This window comes from Aspergillus ochraceoroseus (genome assembly GCF_002846915.1).
Source record: "Aspergillus ochraceoroseus IBT 24754 chromosome Unknown P175scaffold_3, whole genome shotgun sequence".
Classification (NCBI taxonomy): domain Eukaryota; kingdom Fungi; phylum Ascomycota; class Eurotiomycetes; order Eurotiales; family Aspergillaceae; genus Aspergillus; species Aspergillus ochraceoroseus.
Window position 1 is genome coordinate 2,452,196 of NW_024468478.1, and position 24,306 is coordinate 2,476,501.

General features: G+C 48.5%; 6 protein-coding genes across 6 annotated transcripts; 4 read left to right on the top strand and 2 right to left on the bottom strand.

The window, feature by feature from the left end:
• Positions 1 to 684: 684 nt before the first annotated feature.
• On the bottom strand, positions 685 to 1,347 carry P175DRAFT_0557057 (uncharacterized protein; the record flags this gene model as incomplete). The annotated part of the gene is made up of 2 exons (XM_040900739.1): positions 685 to 903; positions 1,034 to 1,347. A coding segment is annotated over one exon (303 nt), but the record flags the coding sequence as incomplete, so codon positions are not given.
• Positions 1,348 to 4,180: 2,833 nt separating this feature from the next.
• On the top strand, positions 4,181 to 7,794 carry P175DRAFT_0531682 (uncharacterized protein; the record flags this gene model as incomplete). The annotated part of the gene is made up of 3 exons (XM_040899892.1): positions 4,181 to 4,788; positions 4,874 to 6,257; positions 6,316 to 7,794. 3 exons carry the CDS (start codon positions 4,181 to 4,183, stop codon positions 7,792 to 7,794), a joined length of 3,471 nt encoding a protein of 1,156 aa, XP_040753523.1.
• A 1,554-nt stretch (positions 7,795 to 9,348) lies between these two features.
• Positions 9,349 to 10,975, top strand: P175DRAFT_0415374 (phosphatidylinositol-3-phosphate-binding ubiquitin-protein ligase; the record flags this gene model as incomplete). The annotated part of the gene is made up of 2 exons (XM_040893070.1): positions 9,349 to 10,230; positions 10,343 to 10,975. Coding segments are annotated over 2 exons (1,515 nt in total), but the record flags the coding sequence as incomplete, so codon positions are not given.
• A 908-nt stretch (positions 10,976 to 11,883) lies between these two features.
• P175DRAFT_0434471 (putative C6 transcription factor (War1)) lies at positions 11,884 to 14,880 on the top strand (the record flags this gene model as incomplete). Its single annotated transcript, XM_040893662.1, has 4 exons — positions 11,884 to 13,316; positions 13,378 to 13,655; positions 13,713 to 14,254; positions 14,299 to 14,880. The coding sequence occupies 4 exons, from the start codon at positions 11,884 to 11,886 to the stop codon at positions 14,878 to 14,880; spliced, it is 2,835 nt and encodes a 944-aa protein (XP_040753525.1).
• A 1,665-nt stretch (positions 14,881 to 16,545) lies between these two features.
• On the bottom strand, positions 16,546 to 19,808 carry P175DRAFT_0531684 (Zn(II)2Cys6 transcription factor; the record flags this gene model as incomplete). The annotated part of the gene is made up of 13 exons (XM_040899893.1): positions 16,546 to 16,741; positions 17,105 to 17,219; positions 17,282 to 17,381; positions 17,461 to 17,567; positions 17,617 to 18,075; positions 18,135 to 18,402; positions 18,460 to 18,770; positions 18,803 to 19,063; positions 19,124 to 19,152; positions 19,231 to 19,262; positions 19,446 to 19,557; positions 19,629 to 19,705; positions 19,764 to 19,808. The coding sequence occupies 13 exons, from the start codon at positions 19,806 to 19,808 to the stop codon at positions 16,546 to 16,548; spliced, it is 2,112 nt and encodes a 703-aa protein (XP_040753526.1).
• Positions 19,809 to 20,973: 1,165 nt separating this feature from the next.
• On the top strand, positions 20,974 to 23,966 carry P175DRAFT_0478056 (putative MFS transporter Fmp42). The gene is made up of 3 exons (XM_040895345.1): positions 20,974 to 21,764; positions 21,863 to 22,025; positions 22,095 to 23,966. The coding sequence occupies exons 1-3, from the start codon at positions 21,356 to 21,358 to the stop codon at positions 23,683 to 23,685; spliced, it is 2,163 nt and encodes a 720-aa protein (XP_040753527.1). The 5' UTR covers positions 20,974 to 21,355; the 3' UTR covers positions 23,686 to 23,966.
• The last annotated feature ends 340 nt before the right edge of the window (positions 23,967 to 24,306 follow it).

The following is a 24,306-nucleotide window of genomic DNA, read 5'->3' on the forward strand; positions in this document are numbered from 1 at the left end:
TACAATAAGACTACTAATCCTTGCTCCTTCATCTCGCAGGAGTCGATTCCACGATCTCACCAATCTAATACTGATGTATAATCGGCATCCAACATAGTTAATATCAACATACAATCAAAATATTATCATGTCAAGGTCTAATTAACCTAAGGTTTCTTCTGTGATTAACTATCATCTTGGTAATCTTAGGACTTCTGCCCCTTTACTATATTAATACTATATCAGGGCTTTGTTGTATTTTATTGATCATATAGCTGCAGAAACATTAGTGATCTTTGTTATAAGCAGGTTATCTTAATCTTTATTATACTTCATTGTGGTGATCTTCTTTACATTAATCCTCTATTATATTTATGTAGTTGCTGCGTATAACTTTATGGCTACTTTTATTTGGATTCATCTCCCTTTCTTTATCTTTTTGCTAGCATATCTATATTTATTAGTTAAATATTATTGCTTTTCACTTTTCCAGTCTAAATTTTTAATATTTCCCTAATGCTTGTTCTGTGCCACTCACTAGCTATAGTTTCTGTGGTATGCATTATTTTCGGACGTCTATAAAAATTTCAATTCCAGTAAGGGGTCTTCAGATTTCTTATATCCTTAACACTAAGAAGTCAGTCCTCTGTCAATAGTATTCCTCTGAATACTGCTTATTCTCTGGTATGTATATCTATCATGCGTAGAAAGTTATCCATTAATAATAATAGGTTTTGCTTGGAATGCTACGGAATGGCCATGATTTGTCCGAGATTCTAGAATAGTATCAAGGCTTTTGGGCACCAAATGAAGAGGGGCGAGAATATCTGGGATTCTTGTCTTTGTAAGGGTATCTCTACTGCCATGGTAACACCCTGTGAGGCATTCGACCATGCTGAGCTCACCCATCGTTGTGCCTTCGGGCTAACTGAAGTAAGTAGCTTTCTTTCCATTTGAGGCCGCAGGATGGAGGCAGGAATTGAGGCAAATGGTGGTCAAACAGGGTGGGGTTGCCATGCAACCGCATTATGCAAACCTTTGGCAACCTACTTACTGTAACTCGTCTCAAATCTTGCCATTCCGCGCGATGAAGTCTGCTGGCACCTGCGATGACGGACAAACATCGACAAAAATCAAACAGGATATCGCACTCGCCACGAATACTGCCAGATCATCTTGAGAGTTTGCCAATCGGCGCTCGCACGCACAAATCTCATCAGCCCACCGGAAACAGAGCTCCTGGAAGATTATCTCATCTAGATCGCGTGTTGTCGCGCGTGGCTTGCGGGAGGCTTTGTGGCGGTAACAGATGTGCCCCCGCGATCGAGCAACATGCGCATGCGCACGCGACCGTGCTCGGTTCCTCGGCTATGGAGAAATGATAATGATAGGCCACGAGCATCAGCGCCGTCTCGCAGGAGATGATTGCATTGATATCTAGACCGTACTGGAGGAGGAGGTCCATGGTAGCAGCGGCGTTCCATCTCCGGGCATTGGCGAGGAGTTCAAGACCGCGCGGCCGCCGCGGATCGCGTGGTGCGGCAGGTTGTTGGAAGAATGACCTAAATGGAGCGAGAAATCGAGACCCTGATCGATGAGCATCTGGACGACGGTCGTCTGCCCGGAGGTCAAGTTCTTGTCGCCGTCCACGGCGGTAGGGCCTGGATATCTGCTCCCGTGTCAACCAGCCGGCGTATAATGGCAAGATGGCCCTTATAAAAGCAGCGGCATCTGTATCAGGCAACTTCCAACAGGAAGATATTTCAGTAATATAACTACTAGGTAGGTACCGCTTTTAGTTGGTACACAGGAACAAAGACGGACAACGCCACAGGAAATCGGGCGGTTTCGTTGAGGAAATATCTTGATATCCACGCAAAGAATGTATTTGTCATGGCTTTACAGGAATAATTGATCTAACCACTGGCAGATAGAGCTTCAGACTCCGTATGTCTAGCATTTCTAATAAATTGCTTGACTACTCCAAAGCACTGCCCCCCAAGCTTGATTCCCAAGGGCCAGTCCTCGGAACCTCCACAGTTACGCCGGTAACCTCGGCTTGCCTATTTCATCTATTCCAGCTACATTCATCCTGGCGTGCACAAGTCTATAAAATAAACAGCCAGATTCTTGGATTGTCAAGAGCACAAACCCCAGTTGTGTTAATATGCGTTGCCTGAATCCATCAGCATGGTGATTTTATTTATCAATCTACATACGGAGTATGTACAATCACATCTGTCCTGCCCGGCCCAGGTGTAATCCTCGTCCCATCAATGATAACCACAGTCTATGCAAGGTGTAATGCAAGACATAATTAAAATGCCAATGTTCTTCTTGCCACGTGCAGTGATTTTCAATTGTTAGTTGTATTGAATAGCTAGGTAGTTATGTGCCATCTTCTTTTCTGGTCAATGGGCTGCAGCAGTGGCTTGAACACATTGCATTTTGGCGTACTCTGTAGTCTTAAAGCACTATGAAGCTTTCTTGAACGTGGCTTTGATGCGTGCAAGTTATTATTTGAAAATTTCAATGATTAAATTATTTGCTGCTCCTTACGTTTCTCCCTGGTCGTTCTCCCAGATTGATCTAATAAAAGGGTGAAATAATCATAGGTTTATTATAGTAGGTATATTGGCAGGGTCTTCTACTAACTATATGTATTTGAAATGCAAGGAATACTAAGTAGTAATTTGCTTAGAGTGTTTATTCACTCCTTGAATCATTCATTTATTTGAACCCTCGCGCAGATTATCTATCCTACAATGTAGTTCATGGGGGAGGAGAATTCTTTCCACCAGGTGCTCTCATTCTGACAGATATAATATTATGCATTCCTCAGATCTAGCATTATACTATATCACACTTTACTCTCCTCATTTGCATATATTTACCTAGCCATATCCTATGAGCCCTACGTGCTGGACCTTTGTTCCGTGGATATAATTTTGAAGCCGAAAAACTCTAAATTGGACCCTTCGGTACATATAGCGTCAAACGATCTCCAGTCCTCTTACCTAGGTAGCTTAGCTAGTTTACATAGAATTTCTCCTAACAATAAGATAGATGAGATATGCATATTTATAGCAACTCTATCATATTTAGACCTAATTTATGCTTATCGTGAATCTGTGCGGTGAACCTTTGATTTTCGAAAAAAAGTTCCAGCGGAGTTGGATACCTCGGTAGGTTTCGATTTCTGCCTGAAGAGCGTCAAGAACCGTATGCTTTCTAAAATCATACGTGGCTGCCAGTTGTGGGTGCTAATTAATTTCTCGAAAAAAAAGAGGAAAAAAAGGCCCTTCCGCCACCAATCGTAGAGGGCCATTAAGAATAGCAGAATAGCGACCCAAGTTCGGAGTAGGCAAGACTGTAAGACAATATCAACAACTCCCTAGTAAACAACACCACCTCAACAGTCTCAGACACGAGGGAAATCCATCCAGTAAAAAGACGAGCCTGGGGGAACTGCGAGAAGAGGCTCATATATTTAGCAGGAGTTAGAGAATTAGCCTCGCACAAAGGCAGTTAGTGTTTCCAAGTTTAGAAATTTTGACCAGATCCATCACCGCTCTAGTAGTCCGTCGTAGTAGATAATATATATTAGAATAATAACTAGTGAACTAGTTGAACGGAGCAAGATGGCGCAGTCAGCAGCCGAATGGTTCTGTCTCCGTCTGGTTTTCGCATTCCATCGTGGTTTTTTTTTTTCTTTTTCTTTTTTTCTACTTTTCTTGATCTCTCCTTCTTCCCTATTTATCTATTTTTTCTGTCTCTTTCCCACCCTTCCTTTTGTCTGCTCTCAGTGTTTACCTTGCGATCTGTCACGTTCCGCGATCGAGCGATCTTCCCATCCCCACCATTCCCAAATGGTGCGCATCCCCTACGTGACCATTTTTGGGGAGATAGAGGAGTAGATTCCCTGGTAACTCCATTTTCTTTCTGTTTGTACATTTGCTTCCTGGCAAGGACAGAGCTTTCATTATAATCGGATTCACCTATACTCTGGTTCCTCGTTACTCGATTTCCCGGTCACCGTCGTTCCGAGGGGGTCGCATATATACGAGCTTATCAGGCAACAACCATCATCAAATCTTCAAGGCGGATACCCGTGGATATTGCTTGGACAACGTGGATTGAATTCGTCGACTAGGGGCTGACCTCCCCGAGGAGGTCATCCCAACTACATAGGACGGCAGCGATGAGTTTGGATCGCGACGCGAAATGGCACGATGGATCCCGGCCAACCTGTGCTTCCCGACCACGCGGATCGGAGCTACTGTCATCTGGAACTCGCCCTCGACAGCTTGCAAAATGGTGTGATACCGTCCGGCTGCGTCCGCGAAAATCCTTTCTCTTGAGCGGCGGGGGGATACATTGCATTTTGGTGTTATTACTGGTGCTGTCTTTGTTCTCTCCAGCGTATGCTGCTTTGCTGGAGTTCGACAATTGTCTGGATGCGGCTATCATCCAATCGAGTCCGCTGAAACTGCAGTTCGTTCCTCTGGATGTATCCGTGACCTTCAACTTATCAGATACTCTGTATCCGCTCAATGTCACCGTCTATGGCAATGTCTCTGGCACTGCTAACCAACAATCGACGTACCCGGCTCCAGACGATCCTTCCTGGAACGACAAGAATTCAACCGTCGGCAAGATCATCGATTTGGATGTGGATAATAACAATTATTCCACTCTTATCTCGACGGTCCAAGTTGTCAGCTTTACACCCTACTATGAGCCGTTCCGATTCTGTGATTCCCTCATTCATGGGGATTGTCCGCTTGGCCCTGTTTTCTACACGAATTCGTACGTCCCTGCGATCCCTTGCAAGTTTAGTTTTATTCTTACCATTGAAGCACATTTACTGACCTGTAGAATTGGCGGTGTTTAGGACGGATCTCGCGGATCTCCGGGCCTTTTCGATTCAACATGACATGCTTTCCTCCTACAGATTTTCTACCTTGTCCACCACCCTCAAAATCATATCTGGGGATCGAGCCGCCGATAGACTGGGATGTATATCAGTTCATATCACCCCAGACCTTGGTTCCCCTGTCAAGAGTGCCCTCACCTTCGTTCCGCTCGCTATCCTGATATTGGTCGGAATCGCCACTATTTCAGCCGCAATCTACAGCCCATGGGGTACAACGGATCCTTTTCACTGGACAAGCAATTATGGACGCGATGAGGACGTTCTACGGCTTGTCACGCCCGGATTTGGGGATTGCCTACAATACATTCAGTTCGCGGTTTTGACAGGCGCATTGTCTTTGAACTATCCCGGATATTACCAACCGGTGGTCAGCCAGGCTGCATGGTCTGTTTTGATGTTCAACCAGAGTCTAACACACCCTGGAACCGAGCAAAACCCCGTAGTTGATGGTGTTTACGCCGTCAATGGCACCCAGGGGCTGGATAGAATGGAAAAATATGTCGGCCTGCCTGCAGCTCACGACATATGGCCAGGCATGATGGTTTGGTTGCTCGTGATTCTGGTCATAATCACGCTCATAATCCAGCTTGCTTTTGCTTTTCGTTGGCTCTATCGTGAACTTGCCCATGTTCCCGAGGAAGACCTTCGCGCCAAGAATATGCCATTTACAGTTGGCAATGTCATTCGAATTGTCTGTAATTATTTTTTTCTGCCGATCATCTCTTTCTCTTTTTACCAACTGGTTATCGCCGGCGATTCCCCCGCGTACTGTGTCGCTCTAGCTGGAGTGGTCATTTTTATATTGGTCTGCTTTTCCATTTGGACGGTTCGGCTCATTGTGTCTGCACGTCCGAAATCCTACCTATTCGATGATCTTCCGACCGTGTTGTTATACGGTCCTCTATACAACACCTTCTGTGATGATGCAGCAGCCTATGCTATAATCACGATCTTCATATCTTTTGCCCGTGGTGTCGCAATTGGTGCACTCCAGCCATCTGGGATCGCCCAAATTGTGCTGCTGGCGATCTGCGAGGTTGTTTCTATCTTGACAATCTTAGCTTTCCGGCCGTTCCCGTTACCATCCTCCATGAACCTTTATCATATATGTTTCTCTATCGTCCGGTTTCTCACAATCTTGCTTTGTGTCGTCTTTGTTCCATCGTTGGGTGTTTCCCAAGCTGCACGGGGCTGGATAGGCTATATCATCCTCTTACTTCATGGTCTAGTTCTTGTTTTCGGATTTTTCCTCAACGCCCTCCAAACCCTAATAGAGGTGGTTGCTCGACTCCTTGGGGCTGGTGGCAATGAAGGCGGTGTTACTCGCGGAGGTCTCGTCAAGGTTTGTCTATCTGGGCTAAGTTCTCCTCCTTGAGAATATTGACTAACGCATGAGGTAGGTCTTTGGCATGCGCCAACTGTCCAGACGCCTTCCCAGACGCGATGCTGGAGCACGTCAAAGCATGGCCTCCGATGCTGCTATGCTCGGACACACGGATGACCGGCTTTCATCGCAATTCGAAGGATCGCGACCTCGAAGCCTTTCCGCCAGCTCTGCACTGTTGCTGAACCGAGCAGGGGCGAGTGAAGGAAAGATCAGCGCCATTTTTGAGTCTGGCAGTGCCCACGGAACGCATAGTCGTGCCAATAGCACCGGTTTATATACACCCACAACACTTGGCGGGTTCCCTGGAGCGGGATACCAGACAACGGGAAGCAGTTCCCCTAAAAGCGGTCCAGTCTTGGCTATGCAGCCGCATGATCCGTATTACCGACCACCTAGACCTCGTAGAAGGATGGATCGAGGATTCTCCGATGATTCTGGCCGCGGACGTTCAAGCAGCATCTTCAGAGACGGCAATTGTACAGAAGGAGATGACGATATCATCGAAGGGCCATCGATCTCCGGGCGGGCCACGCCTGTTCCGGCGTATATCCCTGCGCCAAAGGACGAACTCGACTATGATGAACCCCGGAAATCACGCAAAGACTATGCAGTTCGGGAGGTTGATTTCTATTATCGAGTGCGAGGTCCCCCGTTATCACATACTGGCACTCGGAAATTGAAGACAGGACCGGCTGATCCTACAGGTCCGGTGTCGTCTGCGACCGGCTTTTTCCGTAATCTGTTCAGAGGGAAAACTAAAGAAAAAGGGAAAGGGTTTGAAGTTGTCCGCAGTACGCGGGCTCCACCGCCTGGTCTCATCGCCGAGGGCGAGGAGTTCCATGAGCCGTATTCGGACGAGCCAGCTGAACAGGACGACGGCCATCCACGACGCAACTCAGAAACTGATGCCCAATATCAGGATTCGGATCTCAATGTGGACAACCAGGCGGAGGAGACCCAGATCAGTTTGCCCGCTATTGATTCCGGTGGCACTATCGAGCTTCCAAGTCGTGTGGGCTCTCGTCACAGTTCCCAGGCCCCGTCAGTTGCACCACCAAAGACTCCGTCCATAACCAGGCAACACTACGGATCTGAGAGTACGCTGCCACACCAAGAAGGGGATTCAACCCAGGATTCTCTTCCCGCCCTGACTGAATCCGGTGGACGCAACGCGCCTTCTCTCCATCCCTCGGGCCAGCTTCAACCCTCTTCCTCTGGCACTGGTCGATTACCGTTCAGCGCCACCAGCTCGCCGTCACGGGATCGAAATTACTCCATTGTCTCAACCACAGGATCTACCTCTTCCAGCCACCAACCGGGCAATGATGAAACTCTGCGATCAGCGCGGGGGCGTCCATCGAGTATGGGATATGTTGCTCAACATCGTACCCAGGATAACATCCACCAGGCGCATCTCGGGGAGCCTTCCTTTACGGAGAGCGCCGCCGAGCTTGTGGATGAGATGTCCCACACTACCGAAGGGGACCGTTAGACCTAACCACAGCTTGAATTTCTCCATGTTCTGCATGATGTGCACCCTGAAGCGTTTCCAATTATGGTATGTCTGTTGATTTAGCAACAGATCAGTTTTTTCCATCCATCTACGTGTGTTGATATCAATCTCCATGTGACGAATCTCCTTTTTGTGTTTTGCTCTTTACTCGGCGGGTAAAAAAAAAAAACGAAGCGATATCCTGGCGTTGCGATCGGACTATATTCACATGTGTGGCATGTAACCCTTTCAGCTATTGATATTCACATTTTCCTTTTGCAATTTGCCTGCTGTTTACAATGCACTCAGGCTATCTCTATCTAATCTCCTTTCAATCGGCCCACGGTTGAGTTGGCCCGGCATGAGACCAGCCGTTTGCTGTATATTTTGGCAGTTCCTTTTCCTGTATTGAAGATTAAAAATATAATTATTTGTAATTTGAAATTTGAGCGTCACGTAACTATAGAGAGGGCTATGGTAGAGATTTCTGGAGTAGATTTGGTCATCTCTATATATCTCTATATTCTTTCCGCCTCAGGCAGGAGATGTGTATTCAATGGGATCCGAATTTTCCCCGAGAGTCCTTTTGGGTACCAATAATAATAACAACAACAACAACAACAACAACAACAATAGTAATAATCGGATTGCCAATGCTCTCATTGTAAGATTCTCCATCCTATCCTCCGCTTGCCTGTACGGAGTACATTCTCTCAATAGAAATTACCACGCCGATTAACCGCAAGGCAAAAGATGCCTGGAGAGGAAATTAACCCAAGATCTGGTATACACTAGAATTTATCTTTAACCTACGTAGATAGTTCTTCTATCCTCAGTGTCTGAACCAATCCCCAGAGTCACTCTCACTGTTTCTCTTGTTCTGTGGGCCATTTGTGACGATATAATTGTCTGGTGCCCCGCGACAAAAAGGAGTGAGTGGTGGCGGTGATAAGGCAAGGCTCACTCTCCCTCTCACTCTCCCTCTCCTCTCTTCGTATTCCTACGCCGACTCTTCAATTTCTCAAGACCCCGCGACTGTTCTTTTCGCTTTCCTCTTCCTTCCTATCCTGTTCAGCCCCATCATATTTTTATCTCTGTTATACCCTCGCTTTCGGCGTCGAATTCCGTTTGCCTTGCGGTCGCTAGGTGCCTGTCACGAGACTATCCCCCGCCTGCAAGTTGGAATCAAATCATTCCAAGTCTCTGGTTTCTGTTTCTTTCAGCTGATTCCTCTTGACTCTTTGATTCGTATATTTCCTGTCCTGCTGTCCTGCTGTCCTGCTGCTGCTGCTGCTTTGAAATCTCACCGCCAATTCGCCCCTCAGAATCGCCCTTCCTCCTTCTATTCGATTCCCAACACATCCCATCCTGGAATCATCGCGCCACCCAGTCAATGACGCCCCGTTGTGCAAGCGACGGAGATTGGTCTCCTCTCCAGCAGTAGGAAATCAGGAACCCTGGATGCACCCTATGTCCGCCTCATATGCTAGGTTCATGTCGTCGTTGTCGAGTTTCCCTTCCTCTTCCCCACCATCTGTGACCGCCGCTCCCGGTTTTCGGCCTCATGCAAGTTCGGACAATTTGAGCATAAGCGAGGCTGGCCCAGCTATAGATCAGCGCATGGAAAGGCGCCGCTCGACACTCCCTGGGCCCGATCGAAAGAGAAGACTCGTAAATCCGGATGTGCTTGTTGGTCCGAGACGTGCGGAACTAGTCATGGAGGCTGGATCAAGTAGTAGAGCGGAAACGGATAGCAGGTCTATCCCACGGTTATCATCGTCGCATACGGAACTTAATTCTAACATTCCCGGTTCCTCCTATGATACTGCTATCAACTTATCTTCGTCCCCGCCTGAGCCTCGCTCCCAGAGACCCCCGCTACGGCCGTCTGACCCTCGCCGGAGTTCATGGTCTCGCGGCGGAAACCAGTATCTGGAGTATATCCGACCGCAGTGGCAGCCAGATTCGGAGGTGACGGAATGTCCTATCTGTGGAACGGCGTTTAGCTTTTGGTATAGGAAACACCACTGTCGAAAGTGTGGCCGAGTCGTGTGTGCCTCGTGCTCACCTCATCGGATTACGATCCCGCGGCAGTATATTGTTCACCCTCCCGATGTCCAACGATCACACGTTGTCTCTGCTCTTGGATACCAGCATGCCGCGAACGTTGTCGATTCAGAAGGTGATGCCACTCTGCCACCCGCCACTCTTAACCCGGCCCTTGGGGGTGGAGAGGAAGTAAGGCTTTGCAATCCTTGTGTGCCGGACCCAAATCCCGAACCCCCTCTTGGATATCCTGCTGTGCGGGCTCCGGGTGATATTGGGTCTGAGGCGGGCTGGCCAAGAGGGTCCTGCGTGGTTCAGCAGCCCTCGTCCCGGCATCGGTCCTATCATTCACTGTCGACCCCTGGCCGGCAGCATCCATACGCCGCAATTGTAAGCAGACCTAATTTTCTAACATTCACTACTATTACTACTGTTGCTGCTACTGCTGCGACTACTAGGAAGGTGAATTATAGACTAACAAGTGACTACTTACCAATCACAGCCCGACTCCTTTACAGGTCGCCCAGGACGCAGGACTGTAGGGTCGAGCGACTACCCTGCCTTCAGTGGTTTTGGAAGCGCGTATGGCTCGACATTCCAAGAGCGTCCATTAAATTACGGATCTCTGCCCAGCTCTCGTTTTGTCGCCCCGCCTTTAAGCGCACCTAGACAGTCGATCTATTATCCGCATGCTGGAGCGTCCAGCTCGCCACCTGGTCCATCTTCATTAAGTAGATCTCGTGGTTCGCGCGGGTCCCACTCACGCCATTCCCAGCAGATTGACGAATGTGATCTTTGCCCTATATGTGACAATCAGCTACCACCCCTCGGGGCTCACGGGAATGAAGATTCCCGAGAAGCCCATATTCGCAATTGTATAGAGAACCACGGCCGCCCAGGCAGTGGTAGCCCAATTTCGCAATCTCCTCATCCCGTTCGAATGCTTGTATATACAGCAACAGAAAAGGATTGCATCGGGCAGGACGGGACGGAGCAAGAATGCACCATATGCATGGAAGAGTACGAGGTCGGCCAGTCCCTGGTACGCCTGGAGTGCTTATGCAAATTTCACAAGCGGTGCATTGTGGAGTGGTTCGAGCGGAAGAAAGAGTGTCCTGTGCACAAGGCGTCTTGATTGTGCTCCTTTCCATTTACTCTGGATGATGGGGTCCTCTATCGTGTTGATCCTAAGCCGACCGTTGATCTTCTACGGTATACTTTTGGCCTTGTTTATTGGTTATATGAAGTAGATATAGTCCCGTCCTTGTTTTACGTTTCAGCCGGCGCTTCCCTGATTATTATTTAATTCCCATCCCCCACTGGTTCTTTTCCTGTAGTTAGTTTCAGTCTCTACTCTTATGGATTTGGCGTTATGTGCTTGATACCGTGGCATCTTCTCTAGCTCTGCGTGGTTCCTTTTTCTTTCTTCGCATTGGATGCGAATATAAACCTTCATCATCTCATCTCTTGATCATAATAATCCATCGTCGTGAGACTGTGTTGGGGCTAAAAATCATGTCTTGATGCCTGAGAAGAGCCACCTGGAGTGTGGAACGCCTGATTGGCTGCTCCAGGAGAAAACTGCTCCATGCCAAATTCCACGTCTTTTCGAACGTTGGTTCACTAACTCAGCTGAACTCCTGTCATTCAAGTCATTTCCTTTTCCCCGTGAAAGGTTGTGTGTTTGTATATGTGTGTAAGAGAGAGAGAGAGAGAGAGAGAGGGAGGGAGAGAAACGCATTCTTCCCCTTCTTTATATTTTTCAGCCGTCGTCGGTGATCGGGCGCCGATTTACCGTCTCCCCGACCGACAAGCAGCACCAAGCTCGACCCTCAAACATTAACGCAGTATTATCCCGATTATCTGGAAAGTTTCGCTTGTCCGTGGAAGCTGCAGCAGGTAAGCTTAAGTGGCTCTCTGACGCCTCTGAGGTGTCACCACGAGTCCCCTCTGTGATCCATCGTCGGCCCGTTACCCTGAGATTAAGCCCGACATGATAGTTGAGCTGACCATGCGATATCCACCGCAGAGCCCCCGCAATCAATGGAGATCGATCCGCGATTGCGTGCAGGGAGCGAGGAGAGCTCGCCGGGGGGGGAGGAACCACGCCAATCCTCCTACATTCCAGCTTCCACTGCACGTCGCGATGAAACCTCTGCTTCGTCGGGTCAGGCGGCCTCCGACTATCCGGACCCCCCCTCGCAGTTTGCTTCCCGCCAGCACTCGACCTCCTCCACTACAACTGGCCCGGGTTTCTACGGGACGCAGCAGTCCCAGCCCCAGTCCGCTTCGCATCCGCTGTATCACCAACACCTACACCAACGGGATTCGCCTTCGTCGGCTCTCCGCGCCTCACCCCATCTCGACTCCGCCGACCCTAATGATCCCTACTCCGACCTGAAACGACCGCGAGCCTGTGAGGCCTGTCGCCAGCTCAAGGTCCGCTGCGAACCCGACCTCGTGAACCCTAATGGATCGTGCAAGCGGTGCGCGAAAGCTGGGAGATCATGTGTCGTGACGGTTCCGACGCGGAAGCGTCAGAAGAAGACGGATAGTCGAGTGGCGGAACTGGAGCGCAAGATAGACGCTTTGACGGCGAGTCTGCAGGCTTCGCAGGGTCATGATTCACTTTTACCATCTACGTCGGGTGGCGCAAGTGCAAGTACAAGTGCAAGTGCGCTGCCCCCACGAGAGGAACCAGTTGGACGACGGTGGCTGGGTCCGAGCCAGAGTATTTCGAGCCGCGCTGCGCCACCGTCGACTTCGCCGTCGAGCCAGGTGGGGAATAAACGACATCACAGCGGGGAGCTCAAGGAGCCGCGTGCTCCAGGAATTTTATCCGAGATATATACTCGACCAACTAGTCCAGCGACGGAGCAGCAGCCGCATGATACCCAGGGGAAACCATGGCGGACCTCGTTTCTGAGTCCGTCGAGCGGGCTAAAGGAGCCTGTAGTTGATATCATTGATAGAGGACTTGTGAGCTCTGCGGTTGCCCTGGAGGCCTTTACCCGCTACGTGGATCTGATGGCTAGTCATATCCCGCTGGTGGTTTTCCCGCCCGAGACGCAGATGAGCGATGTCCGCAAAAATCGACCTATACTGTTTCATGCGATCATTGCCGTTGCTGTGGGTCCATTTCAACCCAGTGTACAGCTGCCACTCTTGCATGAGTTTTACAAAACTGTTGGGGAGCGAGTCATTGTGAAAGGTGAAAAGTCGCTGGATCTTGTCCAGGGACTTGTGGTGTCTTGTACGTTCTATATCCCACCCGATAACTTTGAGGAGATCAAGTTTTATCAGCTGGCGCAGTTGGCTGTCACGGTGGGAATGGATATCGGCATGTACCGAAAGTCTTCGGCAAAAATCAAACCCTTTAATTTGATTCGAGAGGTGATGAAGCATTCGCCGGCCTCGGATCCTGACTCGCCAGAGGTGAGACGGACCTGGTTGGCGTGTTATTTCCTCTCTGTCCAGTAAGTTGCCAGAGGGGTTGGATTGTTCACTATGTATCGTATATGTCTAACGTCCTGCCAGAGTGTCTACCGCTTTGAGGCGGCCGATCCTTGTTCGGTGGAATCCGTATATGGATGAATGTGTTCAGATCCTGGAGAAGTCACCAGATGCTCTCCCATCCGACAAAACCATGATACAGTGGGCGAAGTTGGTACGGATAATCGAGGAGATTTGTTCACAGTTTTTCTCCGAAGACAGTAACCCCTCGTTCTCCGACCCAAAGTATCAGTTTACGCTCAAGGCCTTCGAGAAGCAGATAGAACAGTGGAGGAAGGAGACCTTCCCAGATCACTACTCACGTAAGAATGTCTTAACTTTTTTTTCTATGTTCTGCATGCATATTAACGTGTTTCTAGCTGTAATGGCACAAGCGGAAGCCATCGTCGGCATCTACCTTCACGAGCACGCCATGAATATGGAATCTCACAGTGATGATGCCAAGGTATCCGATGAAGATATCTCCAATCCAACTACGGCAGCCCGCATAAGCGCCCTCAGTACTGCTCTCTCATGCATCCACCAAGCTTTAGACGCGATCTGCGCCATCGAAGTCAATGACCTTGTCACCATTCCTACTATCTCCCTAGCCCGAACATCCTTTGCCGTCGTTGCCTTGATCAAACTTTACTCGATTGTCACTGCCCCAGACTCCTACCTCGGACAGGTGATCGATCCTAGCAATTTGAGAATCGACTATTACCTGGACAAGGTCATCGAACTATATGCTGCTGCTGGTGAACTCCCTGGATCCCTCACCCCAGCCAAATTCTCTACCGTCCTGTCCATGCTCCGCGAGTGGTTCCGCACACGCAAGGACCAAAATGTAGCTCTAAGGGAGGCATTTAATGGACCTCGAAAACCCAACAGTGATGAGTCAAGCTCTAACCAAGGAAACAAGGTCCGTTCTTGTTTTTTCTAACATTACTTCATATATTAATGCAGTCACAGAACCAAACTCCAACAGGACACACCCCCCTCCATCTGCTCAGCGAAGTCGCTATGGGCGAACCTAAAAACCAATCTAGCCCCAATCAACGCCCTCTTCCTCACCATCACCACCCTAACCATCAACCACAGCAGCAATCCTACCCTAGCGCTTCCCGCATAGGCTTCCCGGATCCGATTCCCCAGTCCTCACCTGATCTTCTCTCCCAATCTCTGGGTCCCAGCCCCGGACCCGGAACCGCAGACTCCACCGCCGAACCTTGGGTCCAATACGCCTCCCAGCGCTCGTTCTTCCCCCCACCCGGGCCCTCGCCTTTTAGCTCAACCCAAGCTGCAGCAACAGCCGCGGGGACAGGAGCAACAACAACAAGCGGGCTATCCGGTTTCGCGGATCCCACGGGGGGCATGATGATGTCTTCGGCATCTACAGCGGGACAGGGCATCTTTGTCCCTGAGCTAGGCATCCAGGTTGGCTCTGACCCGGAGAATTTGTTTGCACTGGGGGGGGTGCTAGGCGATGGGCTTTTTAATTTGCCGTGGTCTACGGATGGAAGTTTCGGGAGTTATGGGTTTTTGTAATACTCTACCTATCTTTCAATATACACCCACCCCATTGAAGTTTTGTGAAAGTTACATGGCCTATTTGTATATGAAACAAGCAGAATTAAGTGAGGTATCTACCAGTCTTATATCTCTATCTACATAACATTGTACTACTGCATATAACATACCTTGGGTAATCTGCACTCATTCATCTACTCTATCTACTCCATCTCGCATTGCAACAACAATCACGTACTCTATAATATACACATATCACCTAGCGTCCATGCTAAGGATTACAACATAGTTACCTAGAGTATATATTAATAAGAGTTAGTTCATCTAGTTAATATACATACATACCTACCTACCTACCTACCTATTCAGCTACAAACACTGGCTACTTAACCCAAGCCCTTACTAGAAGTAGTGATGTACGATATACGTATACATGTGTACATGTAACTACAATGTGTATACCAAGCTAGTCAACTATAATCACAGCACTAAGCAAACATGCAGATTTTTCACATGCACACTTGCATACATACCTACCTACCTACCTACCTACCTACCTTACATACATACATACAATACTACGGAGTACTGCTACTGCTACTGCTACTGCTACTGCGGAGTACGGACTCCTCCTCCGTAAGCTCTTGCCTATCTATCTATGTATGTAGGTACATAAGTACGCCGTACTTCATCCCGAATCTCTCTCTCTCTCTCTCTCTCTGGTTACTTACTTATTTATCTATTTACTGATTGATTTCGGAAGTGATTAGTTATGCAATCCATCATGTATTAACTAACTAGAGATAATTCCAATCCCTATCCACTTCTCTAGATAGAGGATCGGGTCGGAAAAAGAGAATAACACATAATATAGTAAGTCGCAAGTGTAAATACATATGTAGATAGTTGGTTAGTGACGATTTGGTGGTTCGGTGAAGGGGTACTTCGTACTACTACTACTAGTACTAGTAGTAGGATCAGGTAAGTAAGTAGAAAGTAGTAGGTATCTATGGAGTACCTGCTCTGTTGTCGGTGCAGTAGCAGTAGCAGTAGCAGTACCTTGTAACTAACAGTGGGTGCTATGGAGTCCGGAGTACGGATCAGTATAAGGAAACGAAGGCGACCATGACTCTCCGGTTTACCTAAATTTGAATTAAATTTGATTCTCGGAAGATTATTCTGTAGGTACTCCGTACTCCGTACATAGAATTGAAATTAGAGTTAGAATTAGAAAAAAAAAAAAAATATTGACTACGCTGCCGGTGGATAGTTACTTTTACTAGTAGTATTAGTTAACTTAGGTGGCCATTGTTAATCAGAAATGCTAAAATGACATTTTGTAGATCGCAACGGACTATGTAGCGCCTGCTTTGTATTCTCCCGAAGAGGAAATTGGAAGACGTTTAAACTTTAGGTCAACTGGGGCTTGGGAAAGTGAGGAAGAAGGCCCTGATCCACTAGATACCTAAGTAGGAATGATTTACTTAAGAAGAATGCTCCCGAGGCTAGCAGGATAGGGGATGTCACTGTACTTACTGTGTACGGAGTAGTTACTCCGCACAGGAAAGTAATTTCGGTTTTGAGGAGTCTTGGTCAGGCTTAAGTTAAGGAGGAAGAGGACAGGATAGGTGCGGATCAATGAAGATTAGTACTAGGTAGTAGTAGTACTTCAGGTAGAGGTTGTTATGATTGGAGACTGTCAAAACGGTCCGAACTTGTGACCCGGAGTCGATTCGTCGACCACAAGGAACCGTTGGAACTTGGAAGATCGTCGTCCCATTCATTCTTGCTCGTTTCTAAATCGCTAACGGGAACTAGGAGACTTGCAAACTGTTTGGTGGCCCCCACAACACCTGGCGACGCTGACGCCTTGGTGGTGCTTCTGACGGATTAGTCTATCCGTCTGGTTGGGGAGAAATTTTCCATTAATTTTTTCCTTTTCCTTTTCGTCTTCCTCTTTCGTTTTCGGTTCGGTTCGGTTCGGTTCTTCTTTTATTTGGATTCTTACTTTCTTTTCCTTTCTTGAAGGTTAATGAGCATGGCAGGCAGATGGTATGGAGTGGAGACCTGGAAAGACTGGCTGTCAGAGGTCTGATAGGCCAAGCCTGGCCCTGCTTAGGGCCTTCCTTTCTGGTCACAGTCCACTGAGAATGCTTGAATTGGGGGTGCAGGATAGGATTCCCCCCCCCCCAAAAAAAAAAAACAAGAAGGCGACTAGGGTCATCTTGCGGTCAGGTGCCACTCTTGGCTGAGCTTCTGGACCACGAAAGCCCATGGCCACCCGTTCTCTGCTTCCGTCTTTCGAAGTAGGTCGAGAAGACACCTTTGTGCGAGAGGATCGCGAACCCAGGTGCCACCTATCAACAGGGGGTTGTCAGCGGGGGCCCCTGATAAACTGGGTACAAAAGAATCTTCTTACAGGCACAGAGCGCGTGGCAGGCCATGATACGAGCAGATGGGTCATCGTCGCTCGATAGGGCAATTCCGAAAATGATATCGAGGCTTTTCATCAGCTCACCCTGATAGGTTTTTCTCGTTAGCCTGATTTTCCGTCGTTTCCATGCCGAAGTAAGTAGTAGGACGTTCAAGTAAACGAACCTCGATTCTTTTGCCTTCATGGTTTGGGTTAGAGATCGTGTAGATTGTCCGCAGCTCATATTCATGTATTAGAGCTTTAGCCATGCAGACATGCTGCATTGCGCTGGCTTTCCTCACAATTAGCGTATTGATTAAAAGGGTTCTCGGCATGCCTACCGTATAATGATTGAGTAAACCAAACCACAGGGTAGGGTCTCCCTATTCTAGGATCGGCGAGCGAAAAATGTAGCGGTCGAAATCCATCTGGTTTGCGCGCTTCCCACACGGCTAATTTTTGCTTCAGGAGGTTCCTGCGAGTGGCATTCGTATGAATCGGGTTGTTTACGCTGTAGCAGTAGTTGATTGTCTCCGCCAGAAGCCATATTGCTCGATGTGTCCAGTCTCGGTCAGTTTGCGGCACCTTATGTGCCCACATATGTTGGAGTTTTTCGTCAAAAGGGCTCAGCGTGAGACGAAGCGGATTTCGACAAGACAGGGCAAATTGGATGTCCTGCATCACAAAGACCCAAAAGGACGCCTCGGCAAGTCCGCCAGAGACTGCACACTCGACTTGAGAGCTTATATACACGGAGCCGGCTAAGAGGTGTCGTTGGAGGTCACTAGATGGAGCGTGGGCTATTTCAGTTATCAACACAATTCTCCTCTCTTCACGGCATTTATACGCTGTCACATACAGGATATTTGTTCGAAGAAACGGAGTATGATCGTGGATGCAAGTAAAATGTCAATGCCTATCTTGGTTTCCCAATTTTCCAGCCCTGGAAGAAGAATCGCAATGCATCTCTCATGGTATTCGTCTGCAGTATTCGGGGGAATGAGGTTCGTTGTGTGAGAAAGATGACGCGCTGCTGTGGCTAAACAGGCGTAGAGTAGAAGAGGGTAGGAAGGCGCTCGCTCTACCACATCAGTCGAAAATTGCCTTTCATGATCACAGACATCCAGCTACAGACTAAATATCAGCGATCTTGTTCGAGAGATCAAGGAGATGGACCGTCGCACCCACGGGCCTAGCGCTTTCTGGAAATGCCGGAGAAGGAAGGCTTCATTAAAGTCGGCTAATTTTGGGCGATCGCTTGAAGAACTCGGCGGGGTAAATGAGCTAAATGAGCGTGTCCGTGATTCGGACAAGACTCTTGAGGAAGCTGAGCTGCCTGAAGAAAATGCTGGGTGAGAGCCGGTGGCTGAAGGTAAAGCTGCCATCGCGGTTGAGGGCCGACCTTCAAGCGGTTCCCGCAAAGCCACAGGTGAGGAAGATGAAAGAACAATGCGATAATCGGCGGCTGTCCGTTCTGTTTCGTCTTCGAAGGAAACTAGACTAATGTCAGCAGTGACACAAACGCACGAACCGCCATTCCCTCGCGACAATTCTCGGTATCTCTAGGTTCGACGGACAAGTGGGCAGACGCACCGTCGCCCGACACCTCAACCCACACCTGGTCATCTGGGAAGAATAGATCGCTCTCTCCGTATCGAGGCGGGCCTCTGGATCGCAAAGATGGGTTCTGCCCGTGTCGGAAGGTGACCTCTTCCGGCTTTACAGGCACGGGGATACACTGCCGACCCGATCGTTGGCAACGCAGGCATTCGGTCCCAGTTTTGTCACCTAGATCAGACAGAGTTAGGATAAATTCAAGATGGGCGCCTGGATTGGACAGCTAGTTACATTTCAAATGGCGTTGGCGGCAGGTCAAACTGGGAGAGATGAAGAGAAGGGTTAGAAAGACAGGGTCGAGCCACGGGCCATGAGATATATGGCACTCGAGTACTCACCATCCCCTCATTACGCTATCGGTAGATTCGTCCTCGACTGACAGTAAGAATAGCCATGGACGAGAAAAAACATCAATGCCGAGCAACACAATTGACGCCAGTTAATGAGAATGGTGGAAAAAGCAAACTCATTTCTCAACCAAAAAAGCCTTGAGGAGAAAGGAAAAAAGAAAGAACGAAGAGGGCGAGACATCCAAAGAAGAAGAAGCACTAACAATCAAGATGCAGCTAAACAGGTAACGGGGCTCCTTGACAATGATTGTGATGGGTGAAATAACGTACAGCGGTTTATCACCCAACGGGATGAACCGTTCATGCAGGGTGGAGCTATGCTAAATGGCATCAAAATCCAGTCAATATTAAATTCCCTAGTGTAGAAAGGTGTCTCCAAACCAAACCTGAGCAAGAAGGAGGAGGAGGAGGCTCGGGGGATCTCCGTAGACCACAGGGCAGCATCATCCTCTTCCCTGGTAAACTACATTCAGGGATGATGCTTCCTGGATCCATCACTTTCATTTCATATGGCCACACACCTCAGGAATGATGATAATCGTGGGTGGAAATAAATCCACCGCCATCTCCTGTTCCCAATGGCTCAAGCTTCAGGGAAAAAATTTATGGTCCCCTGAATGTCTGTCGCGTTCTCCCCGAAGAACGCATGGCGATTGGCACGCCGACCTCTGATCACTGCCCGAAGAAGGAAATCCTCACCAGGTAAGATTGGCAGTCCACACGGGCCGGAGCATTATTCTAGCTGGAAGCTAGTATGAGCGTTTCGGCACTTATAGCTAGTTGCACGTTTACTCAACGAGTACAGGAGTTTCATTCAACGATCAGGTTCCTGAAAAGGGAGGACGGAGGGAGTCGGTCTTCCTTAACGCTTAATTGAGTTTGGGTTGGTAGTTGTGGGCAGAGTCTCCCAACGAATGATCAGACCTTGTACGGAGGTTGGCTAGGCTATCCAGACCCTAGAGACGTTAAGTATTCTCCTTAGCTGCAGCAGTGGAGGTTTCGAGACTTGGATGCGCCCAAACTATCCTCCAATGTTCATTCAGTACAATGCTCACACAAGGCCGTCGTCTAGCGACACTAAATCAAGTCTGACGGGTCTTCACGGTTGGCTTGAGGCTCCCTTCAGAGGAAAACTATCCCACCATTATTATGCAAGTTCTCAAGGATTTCATGTGATAATCTTGCGTGTTAATGTCCGAAGCATGGTCGCCCTGTTAAATCCTAGTAATGGATTGGGAACTGGGAAGAATGTCAAGCTGTAGATAGGAAGTGCGCACTGGTTGTTCATCATGCGGCTGGGACGCCCTAAGAAGTTGTTCCGGGGAACGAAAGCTAAGACGTTACCAAATGGCAGCCACCACATTCTCCCAGGTAGCACAATCTGCAGGTCCAAACTCCATAGGATCTCAGATTCAAGACAGGTCAGACCCTAGAGCGGCATCATCCCTGGGAAACACAAAGGGAATACGGACCGCAAAGAATGTGGCTGCGAAAGAGTGAGCTGAAGACTTGGCTGGGAGCAATTGATCGACAACAAGATCACGAACCTAGCAGAGCGAAGGAGAATCGAGAACTAGAACTAGCTATCTAATGGACGGAAATGCATCGGGGATGCATTGGGATTTGGGAATGCTGAGCGAAATCGATTCGATTGATATGTGGGGAGAGCTCCTGTCAGGTGATTATGTGAGGATTTATGATTCTTCATCTTCTTCCATTAGCTTCGTCATTGTTTCATCTAAATCGTCTTCTTTTGCTCCCCGATCGCATCCGCTAGTTACAACTTATCACCTTATCTTCTAGAAACTATGCGGTAATCAACCCCTTCCTATCGCCCCGGCTGATAACATCCCGTCTTGTTCGCTGGTCGTGAGAAATATAGCTAGCTCTCTTGCTCTGTCGTCGATGGCTTTGGGAGATTCCCCCGCACTTCTTCCTTTGGCCATTCCTGCCTTCTTTCTGACGCTGCACGTTATCGCCGTCGTGGTAAACTCGGCGATAAAAGATCCCGCTTGATTACAGAATCTGCAAGACTGCTTCTCAGAGGTATTCTCAAGAAACCAAGAAAAAATTGAGGTTATGTTTTGATCCTAATCCAAGAGACACAGCGAGGATGTCCCTAAACCGAGCCTCGTATCTGGAGTCTTGGGAGCAAAATCCAGCGTCTTTCCGCCGTCAGCCATACCGCGACCAGAGCCCAGGACCAGACACTGACGACGAAGAGGCATACCATGATCTTCCCGACGCGTCATTATCCTCATCGTTTCCATCTACCGCGAGTCTTCCGAGATATCGTTTGAATTTCAACCCGTATGCGGGACCTAGCTGGACCCAGACATCTGTAGATGGGAACGAAGATCACAGTTCTCTAAGGAGGATTTCCTCATTTGTTTCTAAGCCAGGCCAGCCCGATCAAACGGAGGGAGGAGAGCCTGCTCCCCAGGATGCGGCTTTGGACCAGCAAGACTGGGGCCCACTGGAAACAACTGGTGCTTTTGAAGTCAGCCCTACCACGCGAATCTGTAAGTACCCGTAAATACTCCTGAATTGGGCCAGAAGCTCTGGAACCGGAACTTTTTTTTTTTGGATTTGTAGGGGTTGGAACTGACATCCTGTCAAGTGCAGGTTTGCATTGCCGTAGTATACTGTTTCTTTTCCGCAGGAATTGTCTTTGGATTTGCAGCGATAAAGCCAGTGTTTATTAAAGAAGGTGTGTATGGCGACTTGTGCTCAAATGAGAAATTGGGCACCGCCCAAGATGTGTGCTATGGGCAGGAACTTCGGTAGGTTTTTTTTTTTTTTTTTTTTTTTTTAAATTCTCTGCCGGACCAGTGGTCGCTAAGTCTTTGAAGCCTAAACTTGATGTTCACGATCGCCGCTGTCGTTACAAATGTGTCTGCTCTTCCAGTCGGGACGATACTGGATACCTACGGTCCTCGTGCTTGTGGAATCATCGGAAGCTCGTGTATCTTCCTCGGAGGGTTGCTTTTTGGACTGGCCCCTCGCTTTCCGTTCGACGCGTACATTCCTGGATATCTTTTGCTAGCGCTGGGAGGGCCGTTTATCTTCATTTCATCGTTCCATCTCTCGAATACATTTCCGAAAAGGTCCGGGTTGATCTTATCTTGCCTGACTGGAGCTTTTGATGCCTCCAGCGCCCTCTTCCTTGTCTTTCGTCTCATTAATGAGCAAACCGAGGGCTCTTTCACGTCCCAGAATTTTTTCTCCATTTACCTTATTGTTCCGGTACTCATCATGCTCGCACAAGTAACGATCATGCCTGGGACATCGTACAAGACCGCGGGTGAGCTCGTTCAACAAGCCGAAGAACATATCGTGGCTGAGGCACACGACCAGGTCGATAGACGTATCGCGGACCGCCATGAAGGTGAGAGGCAGCGAAACGATCGTCGCATGCACCGTCAGGAGGTCGTCGGCAAGATCCAGGACCTCCTTACCGACGGTGATGATAACGCATCTACCATCACCGACCTGGGGTTGACAGTAGACGACGCCCAGCCTAACATTCCTGAGTCGAACCCTACCCGTCGACCTGAACCGACCCCCGCAAAGCCACACTCCACTGGTGGAGTCTGGGGCGTAATGCACGGCTATTCAGCACTGCAACAGGTCATGTCCTTATGGTTCATCTTCATAGCGCTTTTCACCGTCCTCCAAATGCTGCGCATCAACTACTTTGTCGCCTCGATCCGACAACAATACGAGTACCTCTTCTCTTCTTCCGAAGATGCGCGTCGTATCAACGAAGCCTTCGACTTCTTGCTCCCCCTCGGTGGCCTTATCGCCGTTCCTTTCATCGGAACCATTCTCGATAACGCCAGCACCTCGTTGGTTCTTCTAGTTCTAGTCGTAACCGCCACAATTATTGGGGCCTTGGGCTGCATCCCACACAGCTACGAAGCCGCATACGCGAACATTATTCTATTCGTCGTGTATCGTCCGTTCTACTATACCACTGTCTCCGACTACGCAGCCAAAGTCTTTGGCTTTCAAACCTTTGGCAAGGTCTACGGGCTGATTATCTGTTTTGCGGGTCTTGGAAATTTCGCCCAGGCCGGCCTTGACGCCATCACATTCAAAGTTTTCAACCGGAACCCGATCCCTGTTAATTTGATACTCACGACTGTCACCTGCATGACGGGGTCAGCACTAGTTGTATTCGTTTGGCGGAGGGCCACCGCAATAGCCGGCGCTGGTTCGGGCGAATACGGTCCAAACACTGATGTACCTCCTCCTCCTCCTCCTGCTGTCAGCCAAAACGATCCGGAAGTCGCAATCCTCGCCGGAGCCGATGACGGTATTGCGACAAGAGATTGGGAACGTCAGCCTTTGCTTCAACACACACAAACACAAAGCCGCCCAATCCAAGTCGGGCAACATGGAGGTGTCCCTTCTTACGGCGGTATTGCGGCTACGCCCTAATTTTAGCCTCTCTGCCTTTTGGCTCTGGTCTAGATGACTGTTTTTTTGGTAACAGGGTAACAGGATATGGGATTGATCGCCAACAACTATAGACACGAAATATGAAGTCACGCACGGATGATTACTTTACATATAATTATATATATATATATATATATGTTCACATCTATAAGTACGTATTAAATGGAAAATGGATGTGCATGGTCATGTAATTTTTTTTTTCTCTTTCTTTCTTTCTTTCTTTCTTTTGTTATTTGAGACAAGTGGTTCAATATACAAACAGGTATTTCAAACTAGACACATTCATAGAACAGTAAAAAAAAAAAATATATATATATATATATATATATCTAGCGATATACAACATGCTATGCAACTAGAAATGAAATCCCCCCGACAAAAGTACCACTAGGCCATAACAAACCTAGCCTGGAGATGACCAGGGCGGTACAAATAGGTAGTAGGTAGGTAGGTGGTGATAGGACGATAAGCAGACAGGTACCTAAGATACCTAGGTAGATGATGGATGGATGGGGTTGGATTTATCGTCCCGCTCCTCCCCGCACAGGCAGCGCGCGCGCTAGGATCACGGAAGAGGGAGGGAAAAGAGACCGAGCAGGG

Coding starts and splice junctions, on each gene's coding strand:
- P175DRAFT_0478056 (XM_040895345.1), top strand. CDS start 21,356: ATGTCCCTAAACCGAGCCTCGTATCTGGAGTCTTGGGAGCAAAATCCA. Junction 21,765..21,862: donor CAGCCCTACCACGCGAATCT/GTAAGTACCCGT, acceptor CATCCTGTCAAG/TGCAGGTTTGCATTGCCGTA. Junction 22,026..22,094: donor TGCTATGGGCAGGAACTTCG/GTAGGTTTTTTT, acceptor AAGTCTTTGAAG/CCTAAACTTGATGTTCACGA.